This window comes from Meles meles, chromosome 9, assembly GCF_922984935.1.
Source record: "Meles meles chromosome 9, mMelMel3.1 paternal haplotype, whole genome shotgun sequence".
NCBI classification, from domain to species: domain Eukaryota; kingdom Metazoa; phylum Chordata; class Mammalia; order Carnivora; family Mustelidae; genus Meles; species Meles meles.
This window is the reverse complement of record NC_060074.1, coordinates 16,945,355-16,958,896: the sequence shown is the minus strand read 5'-3', so window position 1 is coordinate 16,958,896 and position 13,542 is coordinate 16,945,355. Positions and strand designations below refer to the sequence as shown.

General features: G+C 39.8%; 1 protein-coding gene across 2 annotated transcripts in view; it reads right to left on the bottom strand.

Moving 5' to 3' along the window:
• PARD3B (par-3 family cell polarity regulator beta) overlaps positions 1–13,542 on the bottom strand; it is a 1,055,741-nt gene that overhangs the window by 307,249 nt on the left and 734,950 nt on the right. For both annotated transcript variants that reach the window (XM_046019094.1, XM_046019095.1), the window contains one exon: positions 49–255. In XM_046019094.1, coding sequence (XP_045875050.1) covers positions 49–255 — 207 coding nt within the window. The remainder of the gene's footprint in view (positions 1–48; positions 256–13,542) is intronic.

The following is a 13,542-nucleotide window of genomic DNA, read 5'->3' as shown; positions in this document are numbered from 1 at the left end:
AGATGATAATGAGATGAAGAAACCGGGTAAGGAGGCCCGGAGTCCTACCGGCTTCGAGCTCTTCCGGTCCGTCATAGGATTTGTCAATGGCTGCCCGGAAACTCTCGTTGCAGCCGCGGCCGCGAACCATGTGCGGCCGGGGCCTGTGGAAGGGAAGTTCGTTCTTCCTGACCTCGGCAACCGCAGTCTGGAGGCTCTCCAAGGAACTGGACTTTTTCAAACCCAGAGTTGGACCGAAATCTTTGCTTGGAGAGTCTGTAAAAGAAAGGGCAAAAATTGACCCTTTCCCCCATGAGGCATGGTGTGGTGTGGTGGAAAAGTCTGCTGTTCCAAAAATATTTGTTTGGGCATCTTTATAAAGGGGGTTTCTGAGTGGGTGGAGTTTGGGGTTCGACCTCAGCTTTGCCAACTTTTCGTGACTTTGACCAAGTGGTTTGTTTTTGGAACCTTAGTTTCCTTTTTTTCTGTGAAGTTGTGGTAAGATTTAAAATGATAACATATACTATATAAATATGCCTGTGTGTATATAGGCCCATACACAGATATCTATGAACTTGAACGTTTCTAGCAGTCTATAGAGATTGCACGCACACACACACACGGCATCTAAGATCAAGAGTGCTTCTCTCACAGTGCCCATCCAAAGTATTCCCTACATTGTGGCTTTTTAAAGATATATTCTTTTAGAGAGAGAGAGAGAGAGAGAGAGAGAGAGCAAGCAAGTTTTGGAGGGAGGAGGGTAGAAGGAGAGGGAGAGTCTCAAGCAGACTCCCCGCTCAGCACAGGGCCCAATGCAGAGCTCAATTTCATGACCGTGAGAGAATGACCTGAGCTGAAATCAAGAATTAGACCCTCAACTGACTAAGCCACCCAGGTGCCCCTACACGGAAGCTTCTACCATTTCCATGATCATTTTTTGTGATTATCTAGTAACATACTATGCATAGAAATCAACATTGAAGTGGTTGTAATTTTTATGATTAAATACTTCACTCTAGTGGCTATTAATGTATCATGAATGCAATTCATTTAGTCAATAAATAAATAAAGCAAAGCAAGAAAGAAAATAACTTTTCTGTGTCAGTGCTTATTGTCCCAAACTGTATTTCTATTTCGGTATCTAGAAAAGGGGTAATTTTTAAGTATAATACATAATTCCAAACAAACAAACAAACAAAAAACCCCAAAACCTACATGAATGCTAGTAATTTGTTTTCCGATATATAATATCTTTCATTGGCACCATTTGGCCCTGTAGCTGCCCACTTCCCCCATGCCGTGACCTCCATTCCCAGCCATAGCCAAGCTTTCTGGTTGTCTATAGCAGGATTAGGCTATCTAAATACCAGCAGCACAAAGATTATTTTAAAGATGGAAATAATTCTATCAGGGTCCCTTTCCACTGGGGCGACATCTCATGATCCTCTCCAGTTGCGAAGGAGGTTATTACCACGCAGAGGCCACATTTGCATTTCTGGGAATAAACTACTTTGCAGTTTTTTGACAGATACATATTGAGTATATACTAAGGATTATGTACATAAAGTACCTTACTCAATGCCTCTATGTTAAACATAGTCAGAATAATAATAATTCTAATAGCTAACATGGCATGACAAGCTTTGTCTTATTCTAAGTGCTTTACCTGTATTACCTTCCTATAATCCTGACAGTTATTATTGTTAATCCCATTTTATAGATGAGGGAACTCATGCACAGAGCAGAGAAATCATGGCTGTAAAATTAGACACTCACTCTGCGTCAGAATCAGGAATGTCCTTAGGCAGACTCACTACAGCATTTCTGCTCTAAAGAGAAACTTGGCCTCTGCCCTCAATTCGATTAGAGTCAAGCTACTTAAACTGGCCCACAGAGTCCTCATCTCTAGAAGAAAATCATCAGTCTAGATTAGTCCCGTGAGATTGGCCAAGTAGGCAAACTGCAAAGATCAGATGTTCCTATAATTCCACTTTCATCATTAACTTACAGGAGGCAATTCTGCACTTTGAACAACATACATGATGACAATAAACACCGCATTTTATAGGCGACAGTCTATCTTGGATCAACACAACCGAGATGAGCTTGAGCGAAAAAAACAATTACAAGAAATTTCAGAGACAGATTTCAGATGCTACTTGCAAGTCACAAACACTGAGACTATGTTGCTACGAAATTCAAAAAAGAGGCATACTTCTAATATTCTCAGGAAGGAAGGCAAGTTGAAGAAACAGAAATTGGATAAGATCGTTTCTGACAAGAAAACAAAAGCCAACATAGAGGTTTGGGGTATTGAAGCAACAGTAAAAGCTTTGGAGTTTACAGAAAATATTTTGTACCATCAACGTCTCAGGATGTCTGACGTGAAGTTTGGTGAAAACAAGAAGATGAAGAATGCTATCTGAGAAAGCTTAGCTCCTCTGTCAACAATAGTAACCATCTTTTATTTATTAATTGCCATCCAAGAGATTATATTAGAGCCCAAACTGTAAGTATTCATGTCAACCTTTTGCAGTAAATTATAGGGAACATGAAAGTGAATAAATCATCCAAGATATAAGGCACACTATCTTAAGAGGAGCTCATCCAACGCTCAGCAAGAAGTCGTATTTGAGAAGGAACAAATACACTGTTACTCATTCTAAGCAAATTGAACATTAAGGATTCATGGATTTTGCTGGATTAATAGAGCCAGGAATTAATTCACTTTACAAAAATAAATAGAAGCCACAAATTAGAAGCATCCACTGACATTGGCCAAAATTACAACCTAGCTGCACTGGATGTAGTAATAGTAAAATTAAAAGCAAAACTGGGGGTCCTAGGTTGTAAATGTGAACTCAGGGGTTGTCCGGCTTGGAAGAATTGTTTCTATTTATTCCTGGGAAGTTAACAGGATGCAGCGACGGCAAGCTGATGTTGGAGAGGGAAATCTGAAAGCTGGAAAGCCTTTGCAAGGATTCGCCGGGGTACTGAACTGAAGTTCCAAGTGAACGAAGACTCTGATGTGGGCCTTGACCAGGATTACACATCTCCTCTAGGTTTCCCAGGGCTTCCAATAAATGGGCACATTTAATCCGTCCTCCCTTTTTCTTACTCTCACCATTTCAAGCTTAGGTTGACATTACCTAGGAAATTCTGTAGCTTTTAGAATGGGAAGATTCACTGTCTATTTTTAGCCTAACGATTTACACCAATTATATTTTTTCTAGGTTCCCATTAAAAGTAGAGGTCTCTCTGAAGGGATAATGTAAAGTAATTAATCAAATTCAAAACCTTAGTCATTCTATTCCATTGAAGTCATCCCAAAATATGATGACTCCTCACATTTTCTCTGCAGTGGATGTGATATTGGCTACGGCTGATTTTAAGCAATTGTCTGAGAGGGTGATCTATGATTACCATGTGTTATCAGTCTCAGGGTGGGTGGACTCTGTCCAAATTTGAGCATTTACTTGTCCCATTTTGAGCATCTACAGAATTAATCTTAATATGATTATTCAATGACTTCCAGGCCAACCTCACTTACTTGCCAATGCCAAGGAATAAATCTTCTTTCCAACTTTATTAGTAAAGCTTTATTATTTTAACTTATGGCTTCTATGTTCAGTGACCATGTTCTCTAAGATCCAGTTAAAACTCATCTTTCCATCAAAAAACGCAAACTTGATATACACAAACTTCTTTAAACAAATGATAGAACCGTTATCAAGGGTGCTAAAAAGAGGGATCTTACATGACAAAAATTATTCTCAAGGTCATATAATTAAAATATTCTCTTAAGTTCCCTGTGCCAAATTTTTCCTTAAAATAAGTCCTCATAAAGAGATATCACTGACTTTTTTTAAAAGATGCTCTAGCACTTTCAAAGATTCGATTGAGTCCCAGAAGCCTTTCCCACAAACAGTAGAGGGAAGTTTCAGGATCATGCCTTTTGGTCCACCAAGCCTCAGACATACCCACTACTCCCTGTCATCCAGAAAAATACAGTGTTAGGAAGGGAACGGGTGCAAGGATTTAAAGGACTGAAGACTTCTCTGTGTGAGAAATGGGCACGAAACAGGTGGCGTGAGAGCTACTAAGTCAAGAGGAGCCGCTGCAAAACAGATCCTTCACACCCTGGGAAACCACGGCCCCCACCTTCTAGGGAGAACGTCCCACGTCGATGAGTTACAAAACAGAAAGTCCTTGCTGGAGGATTGTCTGGATGTGGACCTCAGTTTCCCTGACTCAGTCTTGGATTCCTGCCCTTGCCCCATGGCTGCAAACCACTGTTGGTTCCCTACAGGCAGGTGATTAGGATAAGAGAGAACAGAAGTCTGGAGTATTGTTAACAGTGAGTAAGAGGGGAAGCTGTGAGACATGCCAACAACTCTGCCGCTCATTGCCTGAGTTATTAACCCCTCCGTGCTTCAGTTCCCTTATCTGTAAAATGACGGTAGGACAAGCATGGAAGAGGACCTGCCCCATGGTCTATGCTCATTAAACAGTGTGACAATTACTGTCACCTCTAAACATCTGAATAAGCGAAGGCCTAGCAGAATTCATTTGTTTGGGTCCCCCACTGCATTCTTTGTTGTTGTTAAGTTATATTTACTTACATGAGAGAGAGAGAGAGCGCGCGCGCACATGTGCAAGCTGGGGGAGGGGCAGAGGACAAGGGACACAGAAACTCAAGCAGACTCCGAGCAGAGCATGGAGCCCCCCTTGGGGCTCGATCTCACCATTCTGAGATTAGGCCTGAGCCAAAACCAAGAGTCAGATGCTGGCCGACGACACCACCCAGGTGCCCCTCCATCACTGCATTCTTAACTACAACGATTCCTTCCGCAAAAAGCTGACGAGGGTTTCCTAAAGAAATAGCATCATTTCTTTTTTATTCAAAAGTTGAACTGATTTTTTTTAAACAACTCCTTAACATTTTTTTTTTCTTTTGAAATAGCGTATATGTCCACATCTGTTCACTGCATATAGAGACTATCATGGGGAAGACTGAGAGGGGAGTCTCGGATGCCCTTTCCTTAGGGCTGTAATCATTTAATTAGTCTGAGATTTCACTGGCAATATTTGAACTTCCTGTTCTACCTTTAAAATCTTGCAATAAGAGAATGACTTAATCCAGAAGACCAGTAATTGGATCTTCCATTATTGATGAAATTGCTTCCAATACATTCTTATTAGAACATAAGGAATTATTTGGGGGAAGGTATTCACTTTTGTATATGTGGCAAGTTTTTCCTCCCAGCTAGAGCTTTATAATTAATAAATACTTATGATAAATTAAGAATAAATAATGTATTAATTTGCACATTTCAATAACATCAATGGCCCCCAAGGCACTTAGTGAAAATTAATTAAGTTAGTGTTCCTCCCTCTAAAATAGAGGAATTGTGCCCACTAGTAAATTGGGGATGAGAATGATTGCAATGCTATTCAGGGGTCACAGCATGAAACTTAAGAAGACCGGGAATTCGGCAAGATAGCTTGCTTTCATTATCAATTTGGCATTGCTGTATTATGAGCAATGAACTTGGGCAAATACAATAGAAATGCTTTACTTGCTTCATGGGGAGTTGTGATGTGAAATTAATAGCCTTAAAACTCTTTGAATGAAAAACTATTATAAATTCCAAGTAGGAAGTCACACCACCACTTTATTCTCCAATATATCCCACTTTGTCTTTTTATTTTAGATTACACTTAACTGAAAATTTTGTATATTTGATTTTTTTAGTAGTTTCCCTAGAGGCAAAATGTCTTATGTGCTTGAATAGATATCATTGTAAATCCATTAGCCTAGAAAAAAAAAGTTCCCCATAATATCCAAATGTATAATCTCCCAAATTATGTTATCTGTGCTAACTATGTCCATAATGGGCCTAATTACCTTCCTGCCTATCTCAGTATTCCAAATATTGATCATCATTCCAGGCTTATCACTGGGTCCCGTTTCCTATTCATTACCATAGGGCATAATGTAATCTGGTTTATACATTATCTGCTGTCATTTGGGTCTCAGTTCTTTTACTGGCAATTTCCAAGTTCTCCAGGAGCAGAGATTTTTCTTTTAAGTCTCGTAAATCCCAGGGTCTTTCATCATTTCTTGAAATTAATGTCAAATGTTCAATAATGAACGTCTCATTAAGATTCATACATTTGCATAATCTCTCCTACTCTGTCTCCAAACATTGTCTATTTTAAAATGAAAATATCTAGAGAAAATATGGGAAGATTAGGTGAACAAATAAAACACATTGCTTTGATGATGAGTGTGGGCATGGCCCTCCCGAAGTCTTCAAATCTTTGCCATGTGCTATTACACAAGCTCATTGTTACTGGAAGTTCATTCTCTTATAAACTGAAAGTTGAAATCTTAAGCCCAATTTTGGTTCCTTTCCTGGACTCAAATGATGGGCGACAAAGGTAAAGAACAGTGAATTTACTGCACCCAAAACATTCTTATGATACTTTTTCCATTTATTGTCTCTTTTGTGGATAAGGAACTGGAGTCTGGTCCAATTTAATGGGTAAATTATTTAAAAATATCTATACATAACCATATTTCTGGGTAGATTCCACTGAGACGACTGAAGAACTCAGAGAACTCATTCCCAAGAGCTGTTTGTTGTATCTCTTGTATTCCCTCTTATGTAGCTTCTTAGGGAAACTCTTACCTAATTAAAACAACAACAACTCACAACTGGCATTCAAAATAATAACTAATTTAAAAATTGGATAAATAGCATCATCTCCAAAAGGGAATATGGTTAAGTAAATGCAACAAAACAAAACAAAACTAATTTTATTATTTAACTGAGGGGGAAAAAGGCTTATTTGAGAGTCCAATAAACTGTCTAAAGTAGCAAGCTTTTCCGCCTGTGAAACAGGATCAACAGGGTCAATAAATGCCACCCGTCACTTTCTTAGTCCTGTTGACTTGGTCTCAGCGCAGGGAACATTTGCTACACAAATGTTTGTCGCACGGGTAAATGAGGGTGAGGGTAAAGGGTAGTTACAGCACACGATGCCCCTTTTCTCCAGGACGGGGAGGGGGAACCTAATTTTATTGGGAGAAGCACACCTCTGAGTTGCTTCCCTTCCTCAAAGCGCTCATACAGAGTCTTCTTTGTGAGTATAGCCCTTGGGTTCTTTGGTGTCACTTTCAAGGGTTTAATAATTTCTGCCCTAACCATCACTATTCATTCATCTTCTCTGTGTTTCACCTTTTTATATGAGTCATTCCTTTTGCTTGACTTCTCTTCTTGTAATATTGACCTTTTCTGCCATTTCTACCTCCTTGAGCGCAACTTCAGTCTTACCACTGCCAAGAACACCCTTATTTGTCTTCCAGCTCCTTCTTGTGTACCTTGGGAACAGGCTTTCACTCTGAACACAAACTGCTTCTGTGATTCCACTTGACTCCACCCTTTCCTTTCACCTTTTACTCTTTGTATGGCTTGCTTCCACGGCACATCTTTCTTCTGCTTTTGATTGTTGAGTGGCTTCTGCTCTATGTGGTTATCTACTATAGTACTCTCAAAATAAAGTACAACTTAAAGAATTCTAGTAAGTCTCTTTAAAACCATTAGCATAATGGAAAGGTCAAACTGATTGATTTCTTGGATGGAGACTCAGAAAGATGTTTTTACATGATGTTATGTAAATTGAGTACCTGTATTTTTTAGGGTCAAACATCATTTTGGCACTTTTGCTTTACTATTTTCTCCCCTTTTGATAGCTGACTGTACTCAAAAAATAAATAAATAAATAAAAAAGACCCACTTCAAATTCTCAGTGACTGAGTTATTTATAGACCTCATAGAAAGTGTGTTTTTCAGTTTGGTGTGGATATGAATAACAATCTCTCTATGGATATATTTTAAGTAAGATTTCAATCTAATGTTAAAGTGTCAGGCCAGAATTAAGTCATCTATCAATGAGTGTCTACTGAGTTGTTTTATGGCTCAGAACGGTGCTTGGTCATAAAGGTAACAGAGGATAAGCATAATAGTAACAAACACTTCCTTGTTGCTTTATAATTTCCGAAGTTCTTTCCTATACAACATGAGATCATATCACACACCAATGATTTTACCCAAATTCACTTGTACATTCACATCCAGAGAGAGCTCAAATGAAGGAAGGTAGGAGGACAAGACAAAATAACTTATGTAATGGGAGTCATTTCACTCACTATCCATCTCAGTGAGAGTAGATTCTAGAATGAATGCTTCTCAGACAAGGCAGGAGTTTGGAGAAATGAACTGTTTCCTGTGAGTCTACACTTTTACTTTTCACTGTGGGTAAACACCGTATCAATTTTTTATTGAGATATAATTGATACATAACACTGTGAAAGTATAAGGGGTATACATGATGACCTGATATGCATATATATATTGTCAACTGATTATCACAAGAAGGTTAGTTATCACCTCACATAATGACCATTTTCTGGTGTGTGTGGTAAGAACATGTAAGATCTACTCTCTTAGCAACTTTCAACTATATAATACAGAGTTGTTAACTATAGTTTCCACGTTGCACTTAGATTCCCAGAACTTAATCACCTTATAATTGGAAGTTGGGTCCTTTGACTAATGTTCCCTATTTCCCCCATCCCTGGGGTCCTGGCAACCATCATTCTGCTGTTTCTATGAATTTAGCTTTTTACGATTCCACATATAAGTGAGATCATATAATACTTGCCTTTCTCTCACTTACGTTAACTTAGCGTAATGCCCTCAAGATCCATCCATGTTGTTGAAAATGGCAGGATTTCCATCTTTTTAATGGCTGGATAATATTCCCTTGTATATTCATGCTGTATTTTCTTTATCTCTTTATTTACAGATGGTCATTTGGGTTGTTTCCATGTGTTGGCCATTGTGAATAATGTGCCAATGAAAACAGGAGTGCAGATACCTCTTCAAAATAGTGATTTCATTTCCTTCAGGTAGATACTCATAAGAGAGATTGCTGGGCCACACAGTAGCTCTATTTTTCATTTTCTGAAGAACCTCTATATTGTTTTCCATAGTGGCTGTACCAATTTACATTCCCACCAACAGTGCACAAGGGTTCCCTTTTTCCCACATCCTGCCAGTACCTCTTGTCTTTTGGCCAACAGCCATTGTAACAGGTATGAGGTGATGGTCTCTACTTCTTGCTTATGTCATGAGCTGCTTATGTCATGAGGGAGGGTCATTCTTGAGTTTCAAGATTTCTATCTTCTATGGGTCCCCATGTTTAAACCCAAGCCTATCACTTCAGCTGATGCTTGACTGAAGAAACAGCTATCTGTTGCAGATATTTTGAATTCCGTACTTTAATTTGAATTTGGACAATTCTCAATAGTATTTTATGATTTCCCTTTCCCTGCTGACTTGAGAACCATTCTTGATGGTTCTTATCTCATGTAAGTCTCAGAACAACCACTCAACTCAATTCTCCTCCCATTGCTTTTAAAATTCCCTGAGTTTGTAGATAAAGAAATGTTGGCCTTCTGACTTGGCAAAGCCACTGGGATGCTCTACAAGGTTTTCTTTACCTCAACAACGCAGAAATTAAGCTCCTCCCACTGCTTTTGAAGCCTCAGAAATACAAGATAAGGTACCTACTTTCCTCCAAGATGTTATTATCTGTGTGCTGAGCAAAGATGGACACACATGAAGTGATAACACTAGATAATGAATAGAAGTCCCTTCCCATTTGTGAGGGATCCATCTAAGGATATATACAGAACCCCAAACTCCAGAAAATAAAAATGTTTGACTTCCGGGTTCCTCAGAAGTGGTATATCCAATGGGTACCATGTTATCTCTTCACTCCACTAATTAACTGCTTCTTTGGCATCCAGTAATAATTTAAACTTAGAGCAATGCTATAACAAGCACCAGTCTGGCATCAGACCTCTTAGGTTCATTTTCCAGTTCCAATCTATACTAATTGTGTTACATTTGATGCTCTCAATCCCTCTGTGACTCAATTTCCTCATTTGTAAATTTTGTAATTTGTAAATTTGTTATAAATTTTACAGTTTGTTACAATGACAAATTTGTAAAACTTGTAAAACAGAGATAATGACTGCACCTTCTTTACCAGGTAGTTAGGGGGACTCTCTGGGAAGAGCCCAAACATGATGCCTGGCACATATAAGTATTCAGTAAACATTAGTTTGTGCCATATGTCTTCTTTTATGAGCAATGTTTACACTCATTAGGAGGATTTCTTTACAACCAACAGAATGCCAAGAGGATTTCTGTTCCATAGCCATATACCAGGGGCCTGCGGCATCATTAGCTTTGACTTTTCACTCTTGATTCAAAATGAATTATTTTTGTATTGTTTAAGACTTTTCATCACTTTTCAAATTATCTTCTATACCCTTCACTTCTTCCAATAGCCCCAAAGTCTTGTTTCTTATGGAGGTATTTTCCATACAGAAACCAAATGCTAAAATCACTCAATGGGAATGTCCATGCCTGGACCAAGTAAAGAGCCCGGTGGATCAGAACCAAGAACCAAGGACATTGACATATGGCATAGTTCTGGGCTGGAGCAGTGTGGACATATGAAAGTCCAAAGAGGACAAAACACCCTGATCCTCGGTCACTAGCTAATGCTACATGAACAAAGCAAGACTCATCCTTGAAGATGAATCAGACACAGGCAGGAAAAGTAGGAGGTGAGCAGTTCCTCCACAAAGGAGGAAATACATGAGGAAAACCTGATATGTCTCTTTGGCGGTGGCGACAAAGGATGGATGGAGTGACTGGTAAGGGAAAGGGACTATTTTGGGGATTGGTGGGAAAGAAGTCAGGGTAAAGGAAGATATGAAGGGCCTTGAACTCTGGCTGAAAATGTGCGACTGCAGCAGGAGGGCAATGGGAATCCTTTACAAGTTTTTCACCAGTAGAAGGGCTTGATAATACTGGTATTTTGAGAAAAGAGAACATAGAAAAAATATATAGGATAAATTAAGGAGAAGAAAGACTGCTGTTTTATATGGTAATGGAACTCACTGCACATAAAATATCTTGGTCTTCATTTTCTTCCTGTTAACAATTCCGATTTCAGGCTTTTGTGAACCAATTTCTTCTAAAATATTTTTAGTGTGGTTAGTCATCTTTCCTTACAGCAAATGGAGCTACTCGCCTTAGACATTTCTCTGACCAACTGGGAAAGGCAGAAGAAACGTGGGCTAGTCTACCTGGGAAGAAAGAGGTGCTCCTGGAAGTGTCTCTGTGAATGGGTAGGACAGGGGCACTGCCTGCCACCCACAAGCTTCCTCCTGGCATGGCTAAGCTGTGACTGCCACAGCCAGACCCGATGCTATCTCCTCGTAGGCACACTTTATTACATTGTGTAATACATAATGATTAATGGGCAGTAAAACTAATAACATGGGGGCACAAAGAATAAATGAGGTGGCAAATATGAAAAGGAAGTCCCACTTAATGTTGTTGTGAAATCTGACAATATGCTGGAATGTCCCTATAACTCAGCCTGAGGAGCCCCTGCCAGCAGGAAACAAGGTTACAAGAAGGGGGCATTTCCATTAATAACTCCCCCTTGCGGAAGTCTATGATCAATCTTTCTTGTACCAAAATTCTTGCTGGACTGTAGTGAAATTTCAGAGAACATGGAGATGCTGCTGCATTCCATCTCAGGGAAGCTCCTGGAGGAAAGGAAAGAACATCACAACTTGCTGGCTATCTTGACTTGCCCTTTTTATCTACCCCTGGTATTGACATTCATTTTTTTTTTCCTACCTAGCATTCACCATTCCAGATGGAATGAGCATCTTGGCTTTTTTGGGGGGGGAGGGTGGAGTTACTATGCCTCGCCTACTTCACCCACAAGTGTGCCTATGACCCAGGCATAACTGGTCAGTCAATTGCATCCTCCTGGTTGGTTTGGGGATAAGTTGTTGGTCTACACAGGGCTAATTAGAACTAACCCTGGTAGAGGGACCCAGAAAAAGCCATCTTATTTTCTACTAGGGTTACCGGGAGGGTAAGCCTGGAGCTGCTGAGGGCCATCTTGCTTTTCCATAAAAATGAAGTCCAATGACAGGAATCAGAACTGGGAGAAAGAGTGCTGTTGACACCAAGACCCTACATCCAGCTTATCTTTATGCAGATGCTCCTCTGAACTTTGCAGTTGCCCGATTCAACAAACTATTTCTTTTGCAAACACCAGTTTGAAATTGGTATTTTCAACTGTCACCTAAAGAGTTGGCTTAGTACCCTATTCTCTAATACTTCTTCTACATACCAACCCACCAGTTGTTTCCCCTCAGGTCAGACAGATACTTGAGCTACAGGGAAGGGTTGTTCCTTGGTTATAATGGTGAAGAGATCATAGGTACAGATCTGATCAGAACGGTGAGAACAGCTTCTGATGTTAGTCTATAAGCAGGCATGTTGTCATGTTACTGGTTGGGTTTTATGAGAGATAAATTCCCCATCAGAGACGATTGTATCAAACTGATCTTCTCATCTTGGCACCTGACCCCCCTGTGAAGATGGGACCATTTGCCCGATCATTTCTAATAATGGTAGACATATGACTAACTGCTATACACTTTGGAAAAATAGAATGGCTTCTGAAAACAATAAAATGAATTCTTGTTATGGTTAACTAAGGGTCCAAACAACCTACCTACAATTGCACTAATTAAATACATTGCTTTGGATTTTAAAGTTGTGGGTAAACCTAATATCTCTCGTAGGGCACGGTTCTTCCCATCGCATTCCCATGGCTACTCAACAGAGGCCGCACATGTGGGCGGCAGTGGGGCTGCCGCACAGGGGGCTAGTGTCTGTTTCTCCAGGAGGGTTTGCATCGTATGACTGTTCCTGTCAAGCTTCTCTTTAATGACATTCCTAAATAAATGTGAATCCCCACACTTTTTTTTTTTTTTTTTTTAGAGAGGGAAACAGAGAGAGCAGAAGGACAGGGTGGCAGGGTGAGAAGGAGAAAGAGAATCATAAGCAGACTCCACGCCCAGCACAGAGCCTGACACGAGGCTTGATCTCATGACCCAGAGATCATGACCCGAGCCAAAATGGAAAGTCAGAGGCTTAACCAACTGAGACACCCAGGCGCCGCTGCAAGAAACATCTTTGATGTGGACTTAGCACTGAAAGACCTGAGGTCTAGTCGAGTCATCTAACCTTTCTGGGCATCAGTTTTTTCCTCAGTAACAGTGGGATAGTGAAAAATATGATACTGATGATGATGGAAACAGCAGCAGCAGCTGCCTGTGTCTGGTACATTCCGAGTGTGTGGGTGTCTGTACTCATTTAATTATATGAACTATATGCTATTAATATCCCCATTTTATAGTTGAAGAAATTGAGGCCCCGATAATAAGTTAAATAAGATATCTAAATTACCAGTAATGCCAATCTCATGGATTTTTGTTGTGATCAGTTGAAATTACCCGTGAATGAGGAAGCCATAGAGCTCCAACATACTATATGTGTGTGTGTGTGTGTGTCATGTTGCTGCTAGTAAAAAAAAGGGGGGGTGTTC